This window comes from Eschscholzia californica, unplaced genomic scaffold (assembly GCF_041429995.1).
Source record: "Eschscholzia californica isolate CP2 unplaced genomic scaffold, dmEscCali1.0.p SCAF_1, whole genome shotgun sequence".
In the NCBI taxonomy this organism is placed as follows: domain Eukaryota; kingdom Viridiplantae; phylum Streptophyta; class Magnoliopsida; order Ranunculales; family Papaveraceae; genus Eschscholzia; species Eschscholzia californica.
The window spans coordinates 5,137,567-5,157,413 of NW_028238198.1; the positions used below are offsets into that span (position 1 = coordinate 5,137,567).

General features: G+C 39.1%; 1 protein-coding gene across 2 annotated transcripts; it reads right to left on the reverse strand.

The window, feature by feature from the left end:
* Positions 1–199: 199 nt before the first annotated feature.
* On the reverse strand, positions 200–19,775 carry LOC147563506 (DExH-box ATP-dependent RNA helicase DExH5, mitochondrial-like). 2 transcript variants are annotated; one of them, XM_086638522.1, is made up of 19 exons: positions 18,711–19,775; positions 17,656–17,810; positions 17,472–17,559; positions 16,314–16,556; positions 15,393–15,492; positions 7,702–7,886; positions 7,433–7,592; positions 7,057–7,187; positions 5,905–6,072; positions 5,544–5,816; positions 4,865–5,059; positions 4,058–4,261; positions 3,822–3,891; positions 3,555–3,703; positions 2,934–3,242; positions 2,647–2,706; positions 2,335–2,487; positions 2,120–2,230; positions 200–1,177 (listed from the first exon to the last, which is right to left on the reverse strand). In XM_086638522.1, the coding sequence occupies exons 1-19, from the start codon at positions 19,155–19,157 to the stop codon at positions 692–694; spliced, it is 3,687 nt and encodes a 1,228-aa protein (XP_086494648.1). In that variant the 5' UTR covers positions 19,158–19,775; the 3' UTR covers positions 200–691. The 2 variants fall into 2 exon arrangements, with proteins under 2 accessions (XP_086494648.1, XP_086494644.1); XM_086638518.1 differs by having other exon boundaries at positions 7,702–7,890; positions 15,397–15,492; positions 18,711–19,507.
* Positions 19,776–19,847: the final 72 nt, after the last annotated feature.

Below are 19,847 nucleotides of genomic sequence, written 5' to 3' on the forward strand. Positions count from 1 at the left end.
CATTGGATTGTTTAATAAGGTTTTAGATCTCTACCACTAAAAATTATTATAAGAAAATCACTGCCTGTGAAAAAAAATAATTGTCAATGTTAATGCCACCCTGTGTTCTTCTTTACCTTGGTCATGTTTGTTCAGCATTTCACATGTTGGATTGTCAGAATCTGCTACTTCTATTCACCAAAAAAAACACACACAGAGATATCTTAAACCAAAGAAATGACATTAAACAATATATGAATCATGCCTTGACTAAAGTCTAAAACTAACCCATTTTTTCAAGATTTACAAAAGATTTAGGGTTTATCAATTGGGGTTTTTCTAATCTAGGCCTTCTGCACATCCATTGAATATATTACTTGTACAAACTAGAAGGAAGATTAATACGGATCAATGTGATCCTTTCTGCACTCAAATGGTTAAAATATTACTGTTATTTCCTTGTTTCTTCTTTTCGGTTGATCCGGATCATCAGTTCTTGGGTTCGGGTTGTCTGCATTGAAAGATTTTCTTTGTGGTGTAACAAAAGATCAGTTGTAGTTGAATTCATGAGGTCTGCACACAGCAACTGGTAGTAGTGGTTTTATCACAATGCCCAAAAAATGATCAGGGGCCCTATAACACCCTAATCAGGGAGAAAATCTCCTTTGACTTGTAATCTAACCACACATTTTGTCCTAGATGCATATGAAGTTCATCGATGCTGTTTCTTATTCTTCGTTGGTTTTAGAAGCTTTGACATTCGTTCGAGATTTTCAGGGTCTGATCTCATCCCACCCATCAGCCACTGTAAAGCTTCGGCTGCTGCATCTTTCTCCGCCAGCTTCTTGTTACTACAAGGCTGCCCTATGAACTCCATACCATTAAATTCGACTTTGGCTTGGAATTGATTGTTTCTTACTTGTTTTGTCTTGTAGATAGGAGCTTCATGACCTGCCCTCGTGACTAATGTTTGTAGCTGGCTTTTGGAATTATCACCACCAGGCCCACTGCCGTGTCTTGAAATTCTTCCTGCCGATGGTGGTGGAGGTGGTAATGGTGCAGATGTGACCAACTTCGGGGGTTTAAGGATCTGGCGGCCAAATATAAACCTACCATCACATTGGTCCTCGGATACTAACAATTGAACTGCAGATAAAAGCTCCCGGTGAGTATGGATACTCATCTTGGGATTCAGAAGCTGCATGTAAGATAACCACCACCGAAGTTAGTGTTGAATCCTTAAATTAGAAAGGAACCACCAGTTAGTCTAATAGTAATGTGGAATAGTATGTCAAATCCTGTTGATAAGTGTTAACAGTAGACTGTTTCGACCCCTGGAGTAAATAAGGAGAGGAGGCATTGTGGATGATATATATATATATATATATATATATATATATATATATATATATACATAACTCATAAGTCCACCTTTTTTCAGATAGTGAGTGAGCTGTGAAAACTCATACTTCATATTCAAGGCTACCAACAAAATGTGCCCATACAAAACAACTACGTTACATTTGTTTCATGTTGGAAGTAAGTCTTTGTTGTCCTAAGCATGTATCTAGAAAGACACTTTTACTACATCTGAAGAACTTAACGATACAACTAACCATAAAAACTATACATCTTTTTTCTTCTACAAATATTAGTATATCCATATAATAGGGGAGGTATCTTCTTTAAAAAAAAAAACCCTCTCTTCAATGGCTAAGATTAAACCTCCCAAACTTATCTCCAAGGGTTCAGATTACATCTCCCAAACTTACATCCAATGGTTGAGATTATACCTCCCAGACTTATCTTCATTGAAATTAAACCTCCGAAACTTATCTTCAATAGCTAAGAGTACACCTCCCAAACTTATTTCCATGGGTTGAGAATATAGAACTGTCTGTGCCCACCAGACACGGGCAATACCCTCGTGTATATATGGGTTGAGATAACTTAATCAGTCAGACTAATATTTTGGGAGTTTTTTTTTCAGAGAAATGTTAATCTAAATGACAACCAAAACACAACTAGGACTGTTGATCCTACTGTTGTTGAACCGTGTTACCAAGCCTATTATGCTATTATGCTGGGAACTCAGAAACTTTTATGTTCTCAATAATTAGTAGTGCAAGATCCTACTTACTTTACTTTGAATTATTTGGTCAAGTTCTCTTTTTAGGATGAGATATATTTCAGCCAAGGCAGGTCTCATGAAGAACTCCAAGTATCCCCCCAACATTTTTAGGTGTCCATCCTGTCAGAAATAGAAAATTCTTATTTAATTCCGACGAAAACAGTAGGACAAGGACACCATCCTCGGTAAAAGAAAGTGACAATGGTGATGACTGGAAAACTTACAAATCCTCCTCTGGTGATGTTTCCGCCAAATAGCAGAAGCACAGAATCAGAGATTGCAGTTGAATCTCGCAGAAACACTGAGTTTACTTTTACCTTTTCATTAAAAACCAACCACGGAAATGGTATGCTTGTCTCCCGACCATTGACCGAGTTCTATAAAGAGAACATACAAAGAAAAAAGGTTAACAGGATTAGGAACAATCTAGCAGATTGTTTTGATCTAGTAAACTATAAGCAGAATATTTAAGAACTATGAACCAGAAGATCTTTTAATAAATAAACGGATGGACAATATTAGTGAGACAAACTTACAGAATAGAGAAGGACAGGACCATCTTCCATAGTTTTCAATGCCACTGATTTTTCCTTGTTCTATGAAAAATTACTTAAGTTTAGCATTCACTAAAGACCATAAACAAAATCGTCAAACGAAATCGTAACTCAAGGAGTTCACTTGAACCACATTCTAAACCAAGAGTGAAGTCGAAGAACACAACAAATATCATTATAGAGTGTCAACTTAATGTAATAGTTGACATGAGAATTTGGCGTAACAGACTGACAGTATACAGAAAGAAAGATTTTGGAAACACATTTACCAGAACAGAGCAAACTCCAGGATAGAGACCAGCACAGATGACTGCTCTGACGATGTGCTCATCATGGCTCCACTCATTGCAAGCAGCTGGGTCGTCATCGAGCAAGCCCGAATCCATCAGCAAAGAAAAAAACTGCTTTCGAAGGGAATCAATAGCTTTCAGTGTTTGTGCGGAAAGAAAATTCTTCCAGCAATAATCATATCCAGAATGCTCTTTCTCAGCATCCTTCCAGCCTTCATAGGCTCTAACCAGTGCAAGATGATCACTGTAGAACCGTCCAGCAAATTGTGCTTTCGCAGATTCTGCAAGCTACAAAATAGCAGAGGAAACCCAGAGACTTCAGATGCTGTCACACCATATTACTATAAAGTAAGGACCTTTGGACAACATCATTATTACTAGTTTCTTTTATTGTTTTGAGAAAACGCCACTTAATGCAACAAACCACACATCTTAACTTGGTTCACACTTCTACATATGACTGTCTCAAACTTTTTCTTTTCCATTAACACTTCACTTCTGCATTTTTGCTTAATTCCCTTTTTCGTTGGATCTCTTAAGTTCACGCTCCCAACTAATGATATCAAAGCATAAGAAACTTAAAATCAGACTTTCACTTACATCCTTCTTGTCAAGTGGCATTAGAAAAGGATCTCTGACACTTAAACCAGCAACAACAGTCAAAATAGGATCCAGGCAGTGAAAAATGGCACCTAATATCAGCATCTTTCCAAGCTTGGGCTCCACGGGAAGCATGGCCAAGTGTTGTCCTGTAAAGTGATATACATAAAGTGAGCCAAGTACGTTTGGAATATCAAGGACCAATCTACTAATATTATTCAAAAACAAGGCAGCACCGCAGCACGAGTAAAGCAAGGAGTTGCATACCAAGAACAGTTAGATTTTCCTTCTCATCCAGAGCTCCAATTATTTTCAAATATTCAACAGCATTTTGGACCTATTAAAAGTTGTGATAGAAAGAAAAGGGTGTCAAATGAACAGAATTTGGTGTGAATATCCTTGTATTACTTCAAAAGCAAAGCAAGGACAACATATTCTGCAGTCGGCATGAACGACTAGAAACACATGTCAGAACATGGAAATATATAACCAATATGGCTTACAGATAGTGGTTCTGGGGATTGCAGGGCCCTAGAGAGGAAGTCTGGGATGCTCCCAAGATGTAAACTTTTGATTTGCAAGCACAGAGATTGCAATGGAGTCCTCAAAAATTCTGGCAGTTGATAATCTGCAAAAGCATCATATACACATTTTGGATAGAGACGATAGCACTCCCCCTGTTGAAGGCGACCAGCTCTTCCTCTTCTCTGTAAAAGACAGAAGAGGAAAAGGTATACGTAACTGAAATTACGAAACTGCTAGTGTTCATCAAGGAGGATAAACTTTTTTTATGTAAATGAAAAGAAAATGGGGGAAAAAGCAATTCGAACTAGAGGAAGAAATTTAGAGGACCATCTCACCAATATTACCAAATTGGGATTCTTATTTTCCACAAATAACTAAAATAGAGACCAAGGGAGCAAAGCCGAGCCTTATTACTACATATTATTATTCTCGCTAGCTACTTCTTAGTAGTTAGGCAAGCCCTCCTAATACCAGGAAACTTCAATGAAACATCTCAACAAAATTATCCGCAAGCAGTGTTTTACTCTTGAGAGATATAACCCAAATTAACACCAAAAGACTAAACCTGCATCTCTTGGATGCGAACTAAAGTGATCTTCTTTAACTTTCTTTATTACTGACAATGAAGTTATTTAGTCAAAGAAAGGTAAAAGAAGCAAATATGAGGCCCAAATTCTGAACTAGGGTATTAAGTTTAACAACTTAATAAGAGGTACCAGTTTCACCAGTCACAAAAGGTTGAATTAAAATCAGCGATCAAATGCTAATTTAGAACATAATATTACTTGTAGAGCAGCTGCCTTTGATATCCAAGAAGGAAGCAAGCAAGGAGTGTTATTCAACGCATCATATGATGACTCTTTTGCCTTTCCACAATCAACGACAAAAACCACGTCATTAATGGTAATGCTTGTCTCTGCCATGTTAGTAGCAAGTACTATTTTCCGAACTCCTTCCTCAGGCTTGTCGAATATCAACCTCTGCGTGTGAATCAAAGCAAAAGTATCAAGAATGAGAGGGAAGTAAATAAATTGCACCTCTGACAGTTACGAAATTCCGAGCATCTACAAAATATCAAGGTTCGGTACAGCACCTTAAAATAAGAGACTTGATACCAGTACTGGTGACTAGCAGGTGAACATTCTAAATGCACTCAATAACAGAAGTACCGCCAGGTAGGCACCACTTGAATATGGCATAGCAATATCAAGACAGTGCCATAAATGGCACATGCAACATATTAAAGTGGATGCACAAAACATTGCATACAAGACTTATGGGTACTCACATGATGAATTTACAGACCCGTATAAAGTTTTAAAAAAAAAAAATGCTACCGGATAGTGAAGTTAATATCTAAGTAACATTTCTCCCACGGATAACAACATATTAGAGTAATAAAAACCCATGTATATTTGGTAATCCAAGTTTAAGTAAGAAATTTTCTGTAAACGACGAAGATACCTGCTCTGAGCTGGCCATTGAACCATGGCACGGAAGAATTAAAACTTTGCTTTGGTCACCCAAAAGAGGATGAGCTTGGAGCTGATCCTTCAGAGCATTTATGTCATCCCACCCAGTCATAAAAACCAAAATAGCACCAGGTCTTTCTTTTCTACATATATGGCATAGGACGTTTTCTATTAGATTAAAACCTATAGAATCCGGATTCCAACAGGCCAAAGAATCCCGAGTCCGTACACTATATCCCTTCAAATTGGCAGCTTCAAGTGCATCCTATTCATCAGAAAGGTGAAAAGGATAATTAAAAGAATAACAATAACAAGCATCCTAGAGTAAAATTACCATCACAATAAAAGCACACCTCGACGACAAAAGCAATTTGGCTTTTCCTCTTCCTAACACCTTGTTTTTGTGTTTTCCACGCCTTATCTTGGCCGTAATCATCTACTTGATTATATTGAGTTAACTTATATCCCGTCATTTCGAGAACATCTTCCAGAAAATGAGTTTGCACTGAGTATGTAAAACCCTGAAAATGAAACATATGGATTATTCGAATTTCACATCACCAAATAATTTTGATACTAACAGAACTTTTCATTCAGATAACCATATAGCAAACAAGGGTGGTATCCTGTTAGAACTCTTCGATTATTAGAGTGGTGTTGTATTGTTAGAGAAAACACTAAATAACTATAGACAGTCTTTGTTAATTAAATTATCTGAACATATACAAGTTCATATGGGAGACAAACAAATTGTCACAATCCAAAAGCATGTCTGAAAGCCAAGAAACAAAATATGATGGAAGTAAATATCTTTGACATAGAGAAACCTTTTGAGCGCGGAAGTTCAAATGTGCATAGAGAGAGCGAGAGAGAAGGACAGAGAAAATCAAGTATAAAAAAGGAAAACCCAATATCTGATAAGAGTAACAAATCACAAAGAAACCAGCATACAACAATTGCATGACTTCAGTCTTGACACAGAACAAGTTATCAGCAGTTTAAAGTTTAAACTCACTATCCTGCACCAAAATCCACAGCTTCAAAATCAATATTGATACTCAATCTCCATAATTTCTCCAATAACAGATAAAAAGATACATTCTGAGAAAAAATATATAAACCTCTACTCTTATCTCATCTAACATGAGAAAGTATCACTAGAACTCTGGAGCAACAAACATGATTACATGAAAACCCATAAAAACAATGAAGACCCATAAAAACAATGAAGACCCATAAATCTGAGCACCAGGTACAGTGAAAGTCCATCTCATCACAACTACAGCATCACAGACAACACAAACTCAGAAGCAATGAAACCAACATTCAACAGTTACAAGCTCTTCATAAGTAAAGAGGCCCAGTGATACTGACTGGTGAGAGAGACAAGCAAAACCTGATAGCAGAACTGAAAAAGGATGTCTGCTAAGTATGAAGTATGTAAGAATATTCTATATAGTTCATGCAAGTTTATTCACTGAAGCTGAGTAGTACTTCAAACTTACTGGTATGTGTATCATTGGAGCCCCACCGAAGTATGATGAGAAAAGCTCTGCATTCAAGGTCGCGCTCATCAAAATTAACCTCAGTTCTGGCCGTCGAGGAAGGAGCTCCTTTAGGACGATAAGAAGGAAATCTGGAATCAAAGAAAACCATAATAAGAATCCACATAGCAAAAACCACAAAATTATGAAACAATAAATGTGACCCTAAATGTCTCGGCTGGTGCTGTATCTGGTCACTCACTGGTGTTGCATGTCAAGTTGTTCTCAGCTTCGACATATTAATCTCAATAGAGCAAAAACATACCACGTAGCCACACACCAACCAGAAAACGTCAATCATGCAGAATTAAAAGGCAGAATTAAATTTCATATTAACCTTCATTCATCCCACGCTCGTGAATCTCGTCCACGACAACATGAGTTACACCTTTCAAGTTCCTGTCCATCAGTAATCTTCTCAACAAAATGCCTGTAGTGCAAAAGAGAAGGCGAGTATCTCTGCCTTTCATACCCTCCAGCCGAACTTTATAACCAACCTTTCATTGACGAAAACAAAAGAAAATGTTACATGGATAGACTTGATTCTGAAGATATTAAAAAAAATCATATTTGTAGCGGTGGCTATCATTTCATGGAGAAACTTACAGATTCACCCACTTTCTCCCCTCTCTCTGCTGCAACTCTTTCCGAAACCGCCATAGCTGATATTCGTCTAGGCTGTGTACAAATTATACTACACAAGGCTCCCCGGCCAGATTCTATCTCCGACTCTAAAATGTACTGAGGAACCTGTGTGGTCTTCCCACAACCAGTTTCACCTGATATGACAACTACCTGAAATTATTCAACATTAAGATACAAGTTATAACCATTATTACTAATTCCTTCGTTATGTTTTCTTCTGTTCATTTATGGCAAAAGAAATAGAATAAAATGCAAAGAATATATGAATCACCACATTCTAGAAATCCAATCTAACATGGAAATTTTGCTTCTTCTCTAAATCATTCATGAGCAACATAAATTAGAAACAAGTGGTATTGTTAAAATAGTTCTCATAAAAAAGAACTACCAATCGGTACGAGTATCTCGTACAAGAAGATAAAATATAGATGAAAATTGTGGTGCTACACAAAACTTAGCTTGTTCCGCCTAACAGAATACTTTGCCGATTCAACAAGCCAATCCACCCAATTATTTCACATATTCGACAGTCTTTGGAAAAATCAATTGTTTCTCTGCAACCATTAACTCTGGAACTACATGTACGACCGAGCGGGATCAGGTTCCAGTGTCTCATTGAATCTTATTTAGAAAACAATGTCAATGACAACCACTCGAAATCTCATTCTATATTAAGATCAATATTGTATAATTTCAACTTTTCATTTCCCTTTTTCCTTCCGTTTACTAGATTTGGGCTTGCTGTTCCTACTTTTCAATTTGCTTTTTCACACTGTATTTCATTTTTTCCTGGTTAGCTAATATTAGTATGTACTATGCAGTACTTCATAGTCCTGCGTAAGGCATAATAATATAATATATGACAAAGAATAAATAAATTAACCAATTTTTCAGCTCTATAGTTGCTTTTCATGAACAATTTTTTTTTGAAGAATTTTCATGAGCTAGTTAAATGAAGATAAACATCTTTAGGGAGTTAACATATCATATCTATTAGGTGAGAGGTGTTAGTTGAGCTCCCCCTTTTTCTTTCGTTTTTCTCTCCTTTTTTTTTTTGAAACTTTGAATTAATATTAAAAGGGAAACTATACAAAGGGGGGGAGGTTAGTGGATATGTTAACCAATCCACGCCTCCCAATTGAAAACGACATCGTTAAAGTGTGCAGAACCAATACAATTTAGATTTTTAGCCCAACCAAAAATAACTGACTTGATGTCCTCCACATCTAGGTTCGAATTTGCATTTCCTTCCTTGAACGTCTTGTTGTTTCGATCTTTCCATATGCTCCACACTATAGCTGCCGGAATTAGGTTCCAAATCTCTTTCTTTCCTCTCGGCTTAGGGGTGTTCTCCCATTGATCGAAAAGGTTAGCAATCGATGATGGGCAGCACCATTTGATACCTGCCGAGTTGAGGAAGTATGACCACAAGCCTTGCGCAACCTTACAGCGAATGAACAAGTGAGCACTAGTCTCCTCGCTCTCCTTACACATGATGCATCGGTTGATGATCATAAAACCCCTTCGTCTGAGTGCATCCACCGTCGGGACTCTATTGATGAATGTCGCCCAAAGCATAAATCCAACTCTCGGAGGGATACCCTTCCTCATGAGAATTTTTACTAGAGTTGGATGCATGATTTGGTCTCCTGTTTCCATCAAAGAGTAGCAAAACTTAACCGTCAGCTTCTCTTTCTCATCCCTTATCCATACCCTCGAATCCTGGTCACTATTTAGCCGTACCTCCTGAAGGGTTCTCAGGAGCTCCACGTATTCCGTAACTTCCCAATCATTCAACCTCCTCCTGGTTTTGATGTTCCATATCCCAGTCTCTAAGTCCATCAACTCGCACACTTTCGCCTTCTTCTCCACCACTATAGAGAAGATGTTAGGGAACCGAACTTTTAGCATCTCGTTATCTAGCCATTTATCCTCCCAGAACATAATCTTCTGCCCACTGCCCACTTTCCATTTGGTAATTCTTTTGAATCCATCCAAATTATTTTGGATTCCTTTCCAAACCCCACACCCGTAGGATAGATTTTTAACCTTTTTAGCCCAGTCACTCGGTTCATCTCCATATTTATCTCCAATTACTTCCTTCCATAGCTTACCATCCTCCTGCTCAAATCTCCACAGCCACTTAGATAGGAGAGCCTGGTTCATGGTCTTGAGATCTTTTATACCCAGGCCCCCTTTAGATCGGGCTATCTTTACTTTGCTCCACGCGACCCAGTGGATCCTCTTGGAATCTGATTTTCCATTCCATAGAAAGTTGCACATCTTAGTATCTATCACCTTCAGGACACCCATAGGGATAGAAAACAAAGACAAAAAGTACGTAGGTAGAGCCTGCATAACTGATTTTAGAAGTGTCAATTTCCCTCCTTTCGATAGCACATGCCCTTTCCAAGAAGCCAGCTTGATGTTAATTCTTTCCATAACCGGGTCCCACAAAGACTTTGCCTTGTATCTATGTCCAAGGGGTAGACCTAAATATGAAGTGGGGAGAGAACCTAAAGGGCAGCCGAAACCTTCCAGAACCCCCAAGTTCCTAATGCCTCCCTCATTCTCTAGCACCTCGTAAATAAAAGATTTCTTCAAGTTAACTTTCAGTCCTGAGCATAGCTCATACCAAACCAATATATCACGTAGTTTCGTTAGCTGGTCCAGGTCTTCATCAAGAAAAAACAGAGTGTCATCCGCGAACTGCAAGTGGTTGATCTTCCTGCTTGAGGCTGTGACTTGAAAACCTTTTATCCACCCTCTGACCTCCGCTTGTTGCATGCACTGGCTCAGCACCTCTCCAACTAAAAGAAACAGAAGGAGGGATATAGGATCCCCTTGCCTGATCCCTCTCGAGCTCTGGAACACCGTAGAAGGTTGGTCATTGATCAAAACCGAGAAAGTAACCGACGAGATGCATGTGTAACAGTGTAAATCCAGGCCCGCCATTTATAACCGAAACCCATACGATTCATGGTATTATAAAGAAAGTCCCAACTTATTCGATCATATGCTTTCTTTAGATCTGCCTTGAGAACGATACCTCTGCTGCCTTCTTTCCTCCTTGAATCAATCAACTCATTCGCTATCATAACACCATCTAAAATTTGTCTTCCTCCTATGAAGGCTCCTTGGAAAGGGGAGACAACTTTGTCCATAACCGATGCCAATCGAGATGCTAGAACTTTAGAGATGATCTTATAAGCCCCTCCCAATAAACTAATTGGCCTGAAATCCGAGAAGGAAGAGCTCTGTTTCTTCTTGGGAATCAGGACAATGAATGTCTGATTAAGTCTCCAATCCAGCTCTGCCGAGCTTGAGAAAGCCTCTACCATTGCCATGAACTCTTCTTTAATGATGCTCCAACATCTACTGTAGAACGAAATAAGGAACCCATCCGGGCCCGGTGCCTTGTCTTTAGCCAGGTCGGCTACAGCCTTTCTAACTTCCTCCTCTGAAAAGCTCCTTTCTAACCAGTCCGCCTCGTTGGGAAGGAGATGTGGTAGATGCATACCATCAATACCAGGTCTCCAAAAAGTAGGCTCACAATAGGTCTTGCTGAAGTATGCTACTGCCTCTTTCATAATCTCTTCCTCTTTAGTGATGCTGCCATTGTCCTGAATGATGATGCTGATTCTGTTTTGCCTAGCCCTACACTTCATTATTTTGTGAAAGTATGAAGTGTTCTTGTCTCCCTCTTTGAGCCATAGAACCCTGGATTTCTGACGCAGACTAATTTCCTCCTGAGCCATAAGGCTCTCCAATTCCTTTTTCAGCTTCTTCCTATCCTCAAACTCTGTTTGAGATAAGGTCTGGTGTTCTTCCTTCTTATCTAGCATTCCTATATCCGATTGCAATTGCACAAAAGTCTTATGGAACTTGTTGTGCTTCTCCCTAGACCACCCTTTGGGCTTCCCTTTCAAAAATTGAAGTTTTTTCCAGAACGTATGACTTGGAGACGATCCTATAGTACCTTCCGCCCACCATGTAGCAACTACGTCCATGAAGTCCGGATCCCTCATCCACCTCTCCTCCAACCTAAATGGTGGTGGGTTAGATTTAACTATCTCTGTCCTCAACAGAATAGGAGCATGATCAGAGATTGGCCTAGGAAGTATGAGTTGCTCCACCTTAGGATAATTACCTTCCCAATCGCCACTGATGAGGAATCTGTCTAACACGTTAAGAACCGGATCACTTTGATTATTCGTCCAAGAGTATTCCATCCCTTGTTTGGGAAGGTCCATAAGACCATGACGATCAATCCACTCCCCGAAGTCTCTCATGCTAGTTGTAATCTTCCTGCCTCGTTTCTTTTCATGGATAAATCTTATGACATTAAAGTCCCCCCCCCCCCCCCCACACACACCATGGCAATCTCCACTTAGAAGAGACAAGGTCCAACTCCTTCCAAAAATCGGATCTAAGGTTTCTTTGGCAGGGACCATAAACCCCAGAGAACACCCACTCAAAATCATCTAATAGATTCTTGAAATGAAAAGAAAGACTATAAGAAGTTTTAAATACTTCCTTAACTTCCATTAAACTACTATCCCATACACACAAAATACCACCAGAAGCACCTACTGCCGGGATGGCATCCCATCCACAGCTTCCTTTACCCCAAACAGACCTAACAAGAGACTCGGACACATCTACTACTTTGGTCTCCTGGAGACACAAAACAGAAACAGCAAAATCCTTAACTACTTTCTTGACAGCTAACTTCTTGGCCGGGCTACCCAGGCCCCTGATGTTCCAACTGAGAAGGTTCAGGGACATTTAAACTTGAGATCCCCCATACTCGGTGCTGAGCGAGATCTAACCAGGGATGAAGGCGGGTCCGACAAACCCCAAGTTAGATTCTTTAACTCCCTGTTCATCTTGCCTGGACTGATCTTCTTACCAACTCCCATCTCCTTCTCGTCCTCCTGAATGACGATAGCCATGCCCACCTTATCCTTTGAACCAAAACTAACCTCCTTGCTACCACTGGACTTGTTCACCTGGCTGCCACCTGGCTTGATAATGGCTAGTAGTGTTGTGTTGAGAACCTCCTCTTCCTGATTGTCCTTCTTCTTCTTCTTTCTATGTTGCAGCTCCACATCCTGAACTACCAACATTTGAATAACCCTTTCATAATCATCCGACCCTGATAGACCTAGCTCCTTGGCAATCTTAAAGAACTGGACCATCCTAGCTTCCTCATCGGTGCCTGTAGGCCCCTGCTCCTAGATCTGTTGGAGTAGTGGGCTCTGCCACCTTCTTCGGCCCAGCTACCTTAGGGCGCCTGTAGTTTTTGGAAATAGTCCTCTTTACCATTGGGACCCTGCCCAAAGACCAAAGCTTTTTCTTAGTCATGTCATGACTTTTCTTGAGCCGTTTGTACGTGATTGACTTTGTCCACTTGTTTGAATCATTGACCATCTTGGTCAGAGCTTCCACCATAACTAGTCTGATTTCTATCCCCCTTATGTCAGGCATAGCATGCAGCTTCTGGGTTACTTCCTCCATACTCACTTCCTTAGTATCTACAGCTTTAGATTTTCCTTTTCTAGGATCTCTCTTGGGACTAGAGACTGCCTTACCTTTGACAACTTCAGTCTCCATCACCTTTTCCTGTGGTAAGTCTGTATCCATAGGGTCAGCAATAGGGTTATGTACCTGATTTTCGAAGTTCGAGTCTTTGGCAGCAACCGTTGCCTTCTCCGGTAACGTATTCTGGTTTCCCGGCGAGAATAGAACCGACGTATCCTGTCTCCTTTCAGCAACCACTTCCGTTGTGATCCAAATCTGGTAACTCTCGCCATCCACCAACAAGGTCTTCCTTTCCGAGATGGATCCGTTTGGCTTAACATCCACCGAGACACATGCATAATGAAGATCCAAAAGATGTGTAGTTTCGTAGCTTACTGCTACAATCTCACCCAAATCTTCTACCAGACTAGCAAAAGTTCTATCATTCCATAGGTGGAAAGGGATTCCATACATCTTGACTTCCATCAACAGAGGGGTAACAATTACTGAGTTTCAGTGCGGGTTCCATTTACGAATAAAAACTTTCTTACCCGAATTTTCCTCCACCAAGAACTCCATCGCCCTAAAAGCATCGGTAGGGATCCTTGTTTTTACCAGGGCTGCCCCACTTTTGAACGGCAGGATCTCCACATCATTAGACCCTAAGATTCCTTGCACCTTCGATTCCACCGATTTCCAGTGTGCCGATGATGATTCCCTCTCGAGGACCACCGCTTTCGACCAATCCATATTATGAATATCTACAGAAGCCATTTTCGAGTTGGAAGCAGAAGAGAGGATGGGGGGGGATGAAGAAGATGAAGGGCGAGCCGAAAAGTTTGTGGGAGGGGAAAGAGAAGATGATGGAAGTTGAGTCGACTGCTTGTAGGCGTGGGGGTATTTATAAGATGAAGTGGGTTTGAATGAGGGAGATATATACTTTCCATGCATTGGTTCGAAAGGCGGTGGTGGTTGAGGGTTATAAATCCTATCCCTGGATACGCCGGTTGGCAGATTATTCCTTTTTGGCGTGTAGTTATTTATTCCCTCCTTCCTAGGGATTATCTTGGGCGTATCTACCTTCGCAAATCCCACCTTGATCTTGTCCTGAGCATCGATATTTCTCAAAATCTCGAATTTATTGGCAGATCTAGGGATCGGCTCTATCATGAGGGCCTCTTGAGTGTTCTTCAAGTTATAAAAGATGGAGGTTACCTCTGCAATGGCCTTTTCCAACTTGTTCCATCCTTCACCGTCCCTCCCTTTTGGTATGCAGATCGATCTCTTACTGTTATCCCCATCCCCTATTCTGTGAGCCCAAATATACTCACCCCTCTTGTTACTCATCACCTCCCACATCCAAAGATTAGAACCATCACGGAAAATGGCTAATTTTACTGATTCCTTCTGGTTTCCTTTTCCTCTGATCGCATTAAACGTAAACTCCTTCAAACTATTCATCCCTCCCAGCGAGAGAGTAATGGCCCATTCCCTATAAAAGCCTTGCTCCGATATAGCATACCGGCCGCCGTTAAGTTTGGAGAAGAGAAATCTCTTACTATCAATATGAACATAGATGCCATTCTTGGCTGCCATCGTTTACCCTCGGCAAACGGTACCCCCTTTTGATACCACTCAGCGTACCAGACGGCGCTATACCTGAAACTGATGGTTCAGTGCAATGGCATTAGCGGTGGGCTGGTATGCTGCGATCTCCAGGGCAGAGTTGCTACCGGTAATAAACGACGAACACCCTTTTCCGACGAAAAACCCAAGACACAGAAACTTCCTTTCGATGCACTCAGATTACCACTCGGCGCTATACCAGATCCAGAGATCTGTGCAAGGGCGCTAGCGGTGGAGTGGTGCCCTGCGATCTCTAGGTTAAGTTGTGTCTCCGGCCGATGATCGGAAACCCTACCTGTGTCAGAGCTTTTCTCTCCTTTCTCTACCCCCCTTTGTATTTCCTTGTATTTTTTTTCTTTCCCATATATTCAATCAAGTTTTCAAAAAACATATCATATCTATTCACAAGTTTCAAGCTTCTCTCAAGACAAACTCAAATAAAGCCACAAGTGCAAAACTCCAAAAGCCCAAAGAATGACATGAATACTACAAGGCCGTCACACCAACCTGATTTTGTGAAATAGTGGTCAACAGCGTGTCCTTTTCTTTATAAGATGGGAGACTTCTACGAAATTCCTGCATCTCCCGCCCTTCATCTGACTCCTGTAAAAGAATGACAAAAGAAAACTCTTTAATCTGAAATGTGAACCATGTGATATTGTGACCCTTAATATTTATAAGGTTCTCCATTAGATTGATGTCTATAAGTATGGTCACATGGGAGATACTTATGAAATGTCAATTTATTTTAGAGGAAAGTCCACACTGTTTAAGGCGTTAAGAGGCTTAAGCCCAGATTACTTTTTTAAATGGTAGAAATTAATAAAGAGGTAGATGATTCTCAGTCATCTGCCACCAGGTAATTTGTTGTGTACATATCCATTTTGTCAACCACTTAATTTTTTCTCACAGAACCTTTCAATATCCTTCCAACTCTTGTACTGTACCTTTTACTCTTACTCATAAACAAGGTCTACGTACTAACTGTTTTTGATGTTCAGATTCCTCCACCTACAACTCACATTGACCTATTCATACAATATCATATTTACTTATATTGTTTATGTTGTACTTATTAATATTTGCTAATAATTTGTCTGTAGAGCAATGTAGTATCCTAATAAGACATTCTCAGCTACAAGGATTTGCATTTAGTACCCACAGTCAATTGCCAACTACCAAGGACAGGGGACAAAAATGTTTATTCTGGATAAAGCAAAATTCTTCAAGTAAATGAGAATAACTACAGCTTATCCTGTGATGATAAGCACCAGCAGGTAAAACAACACATAAGATTAGACAACAACGGTTAAAATATGAAAAACGATATGCAGGGACAAGTCAATAATTGTGACATAGAGTCTCCGAGTCTGTTTCGAGGAAACCAATCAGAAAAACAACTAATGTAAGAGAAAGTGACAGACCTGCCAATCCTGCTGCTGATTGCGCAACTGCAGACTTCTCCTCCTAATAATTTTTTCCATCACACCGCTAGTAGATGTCTGATGTTCCTGTTGCTCAAAAAGCCCTTCATCAGTGCCAATACTTCCAGTGCTGCTTGATCTAGAAAAGGCACTCTCTGGAAAGCTTCCCCTGTTCGGTTTTCTGGACAAGTACTCTCTTAGTAGTGTATCCACTCTTCTTTCCAAACCAAAATCAATGATCACCTGTTGATCTTACAGACGTCAAAGGATTTACCACGAAACCAAAAGAAATATAAGAAATGTGTGCCTTAGATACATATGCATGAGTTGTCATCTATTTTCAACGTCAAAAAATCAAATGATGCTTCTTGAGCACTGCAGTCACCTCAATCGGTACCACGTCGGATTTCGTGTATATATCATACATCTTTCATGTAGTCGCAAAATTCATGCTAGATCTATAAGATACTAATCTAGGTTAATGCCATTTATTCAAAATTGAACAATTTTCCTACTGCCTAAACAAGAAAATAATGAGTATGGCAGTGACCCTTTCTGGAATTTTTAAGTTTTTGTATCGTAATTCCGACACCTCATTAGTGTTGGATACTAAAACCTGTATTGCTGTCCATGTCACCTTATAAGGTAAGTTACTAAATTTTGACCGCACAAAGTCATAGGGTTTCAAAAATAAAATGGCCATGTCAAAGTTTATTGACGGAGTGTTTGCAACACAAATGGTAGTAAAACACGACATTTCCTAAGAATGACCTTACCGCATTTGGATTGGCTTATTTACGCAAGAGAGTATTTCCAAGATAGGTGCTCTATATTTGGCAACATATACTTTGAAAACTCCAGATGCTTTCACCAAGCATAGGTCCACACTGGTTTCAAACTCCTTCTGTCATGCTGATTCTTACTAACTTAATGTTATAATGTCACCAAACATTCATTTCCAATTTGACATAATCTTTGTAACAGATACCTCAAAAATGAGCTATAAGAGGATAGGCATTCCAAGGTACTACATGACACACCCCTAGAAAACTTTGACACAAAAATTCGAAGTATGGCAGTTTTTGTTGTTTAGAGACCATTTTTAAGTTCTTTACACTTCCTGCAAACACAATTACCGCATGATAATTCATGAATTACCTCTCTCTGAGGACGTTTATCATCGAGATCAAATCTGTAGTTAGGCAGCGGAACCTTACTAATGACAACGACTCTTGCATACTGGTGGCTGCAAAATTTCAACATAATTTGTTTTTAAGGAAAATAATAAACACAGTTTAAGAAGCAAAACTGAACAATAGATTGCTAAGATAATTAAATATACCTATACAAACCCATTCTTGTGGCCAATGATGAGAGCTGCTCAAAATCACTTCTGTCCTTTTTATCTCTTGATACAATCTCTTGTTCATCATTGTTACGAATTAGCATATTTAACTTCCATTTCCAGTCATCAATGCTATCGAAGGTGGAACCTCCCTTAAAGCCAAAGTTGAAAGAAAGAAATAAATAATAAGGGTTGAGTTACATGTTCTAACAAATCTATCTTTTACATAGAACGAGAATTAGCACCATATTGAAGACAATATAACTAGTTCTGAATCAATATTTGCAATTATTTTGTAGTAAAGAAAGCATTGTAGAAAACAAGAAGAATACATTGTATAATAGTGCAATAAGGATATAAGTAAATATTTTGAATTCTTGAAAATGAATTTTCATATTGAATTCCTCACCCATAAATTATTTGTCCACGCAAATCATTATACATGATAATTCGTATAAAATCGCTCGTGCCCAAAATTCGATTGCACATATCATTTAGTACATTTTTCAAATTTAATAACGATACACTCAAAAATTGATAAAAAAAAGCCAGAAAACATTTACTTGTATACGAACGTTTCTCATATAGCTACCGCTTCGAACATAAAATAACCACAAAACCGAATGAGCAACTTTATCATCACAGACCTTCTTTTTCCTTCTTTTACCCTAATGTTCTAATCTTTATGATCAAATTTATTTCACTTTTTCGCATTTGCCAGAGAGAAGCAATGCATAACGAATCAACAAGTTGCATCTATTCTTGCTCTTTACCCACTCTTGTGTCACAAAATTGCAGAATCCCTTAACAAACTTAACAAGAAACAACCTCAAGATTAAAATCTCACCACACACTACTTTTATGCACCTTTAGTTTAAAAAAGCAACCACAAGGACATATTCTAAAACCAGATACAACAGAAATGAACATCCAAAACTCAATTTTCACAACATTTCATCAACATTAGTATTGGCAATTGTTCATAAACTTTGATATCCTATAAAGTACTAACATTTCATAAACCCTAAAAGAGAGAAAGAGTAAAAACTAACCTTCTGAGATGATGACGATAAGTAATCCATATCAAAATCAGACTCCTCATCTGAGTAATCATCAAAAGCATACTGACCATTCTGCAACTTCTGTTGCGGCGGCTGCTGCTGCTGCTGTTGCTGATAGTACGGAAACGGATTAAGATTACTATTTTTAGGGCTTAAACCACCACCACCACCTCCTCCACCAGCTTGATTATCCCGGCAATCAAAGTCAATAGAACGAGTAGATGAAATAGTTTCAGACGAGGTTGAAGAAGAAACAATAATTGACCTTAATCGATGAGGAGGAACATAAACAGAAGAATAACCAACAGTTTGATCTTTCATTTTAGGGAAAAAGAAAAACAGTGGAAGTTGAAGAAAGGGTTTTCTAGGGTTTTGAGAATGAAATGAGAAACGATGAAGAGAATTGATTGAACTAGAAGGAGTAATAGACATGATCATCAAGTAATAAGATTACTACTAGTTTATAAGATTTTACCCCGCAAATAAATTGCGGAATTTCCATTTCTTGTCTAGATTATACTACGGGGCAAGATTTTTTCTTTTCTTTTCCACAAATTAGAGAGAGAAAGAAAGAGAGAGGAGAGAGTGGGTGGTGGTGAGTTTTGATGCTTGGTTGTCCTGACGTAAAGAGTTAAAAAGAAGTTCAACTGTTACTTTTTTACAGTTTTTCTATTAACTGGAGATTTACCTAATGCATCACTAATTTAAGTAACTTTTTCTTTTTTGAGGTTGTCATTTTCTATTTTTAAGCTCATAAACCGTGTCATTTCAACAAAAAAAAAAAAAAACTCACAAACCTTGTCTCTACTAAATTTGTTGAGGTACTACGAATGATAGAGATGGTCTGGTAGTTCTACTGATTAGTTGTGAAGTAGGTTACACAAATGGAGTGATGAACAATGATAGTGCGGGATATGGAGCCATAATATCAGAGATGATAAAGGCACTGTCATATGCAGGCTCAGCTACAGTACAACGAGAATCCATTTTGTTTCATGAACTTTAAGGGATAGTTATGGGTTTAGAGATGGAGGCTGCTAAAGGATTACAACAAATAGATATTAATCTAGACTCGATGAATATTAAATACTTGCTTACCAGGAGAGGCATGAAAATCTTGTGGAAGGC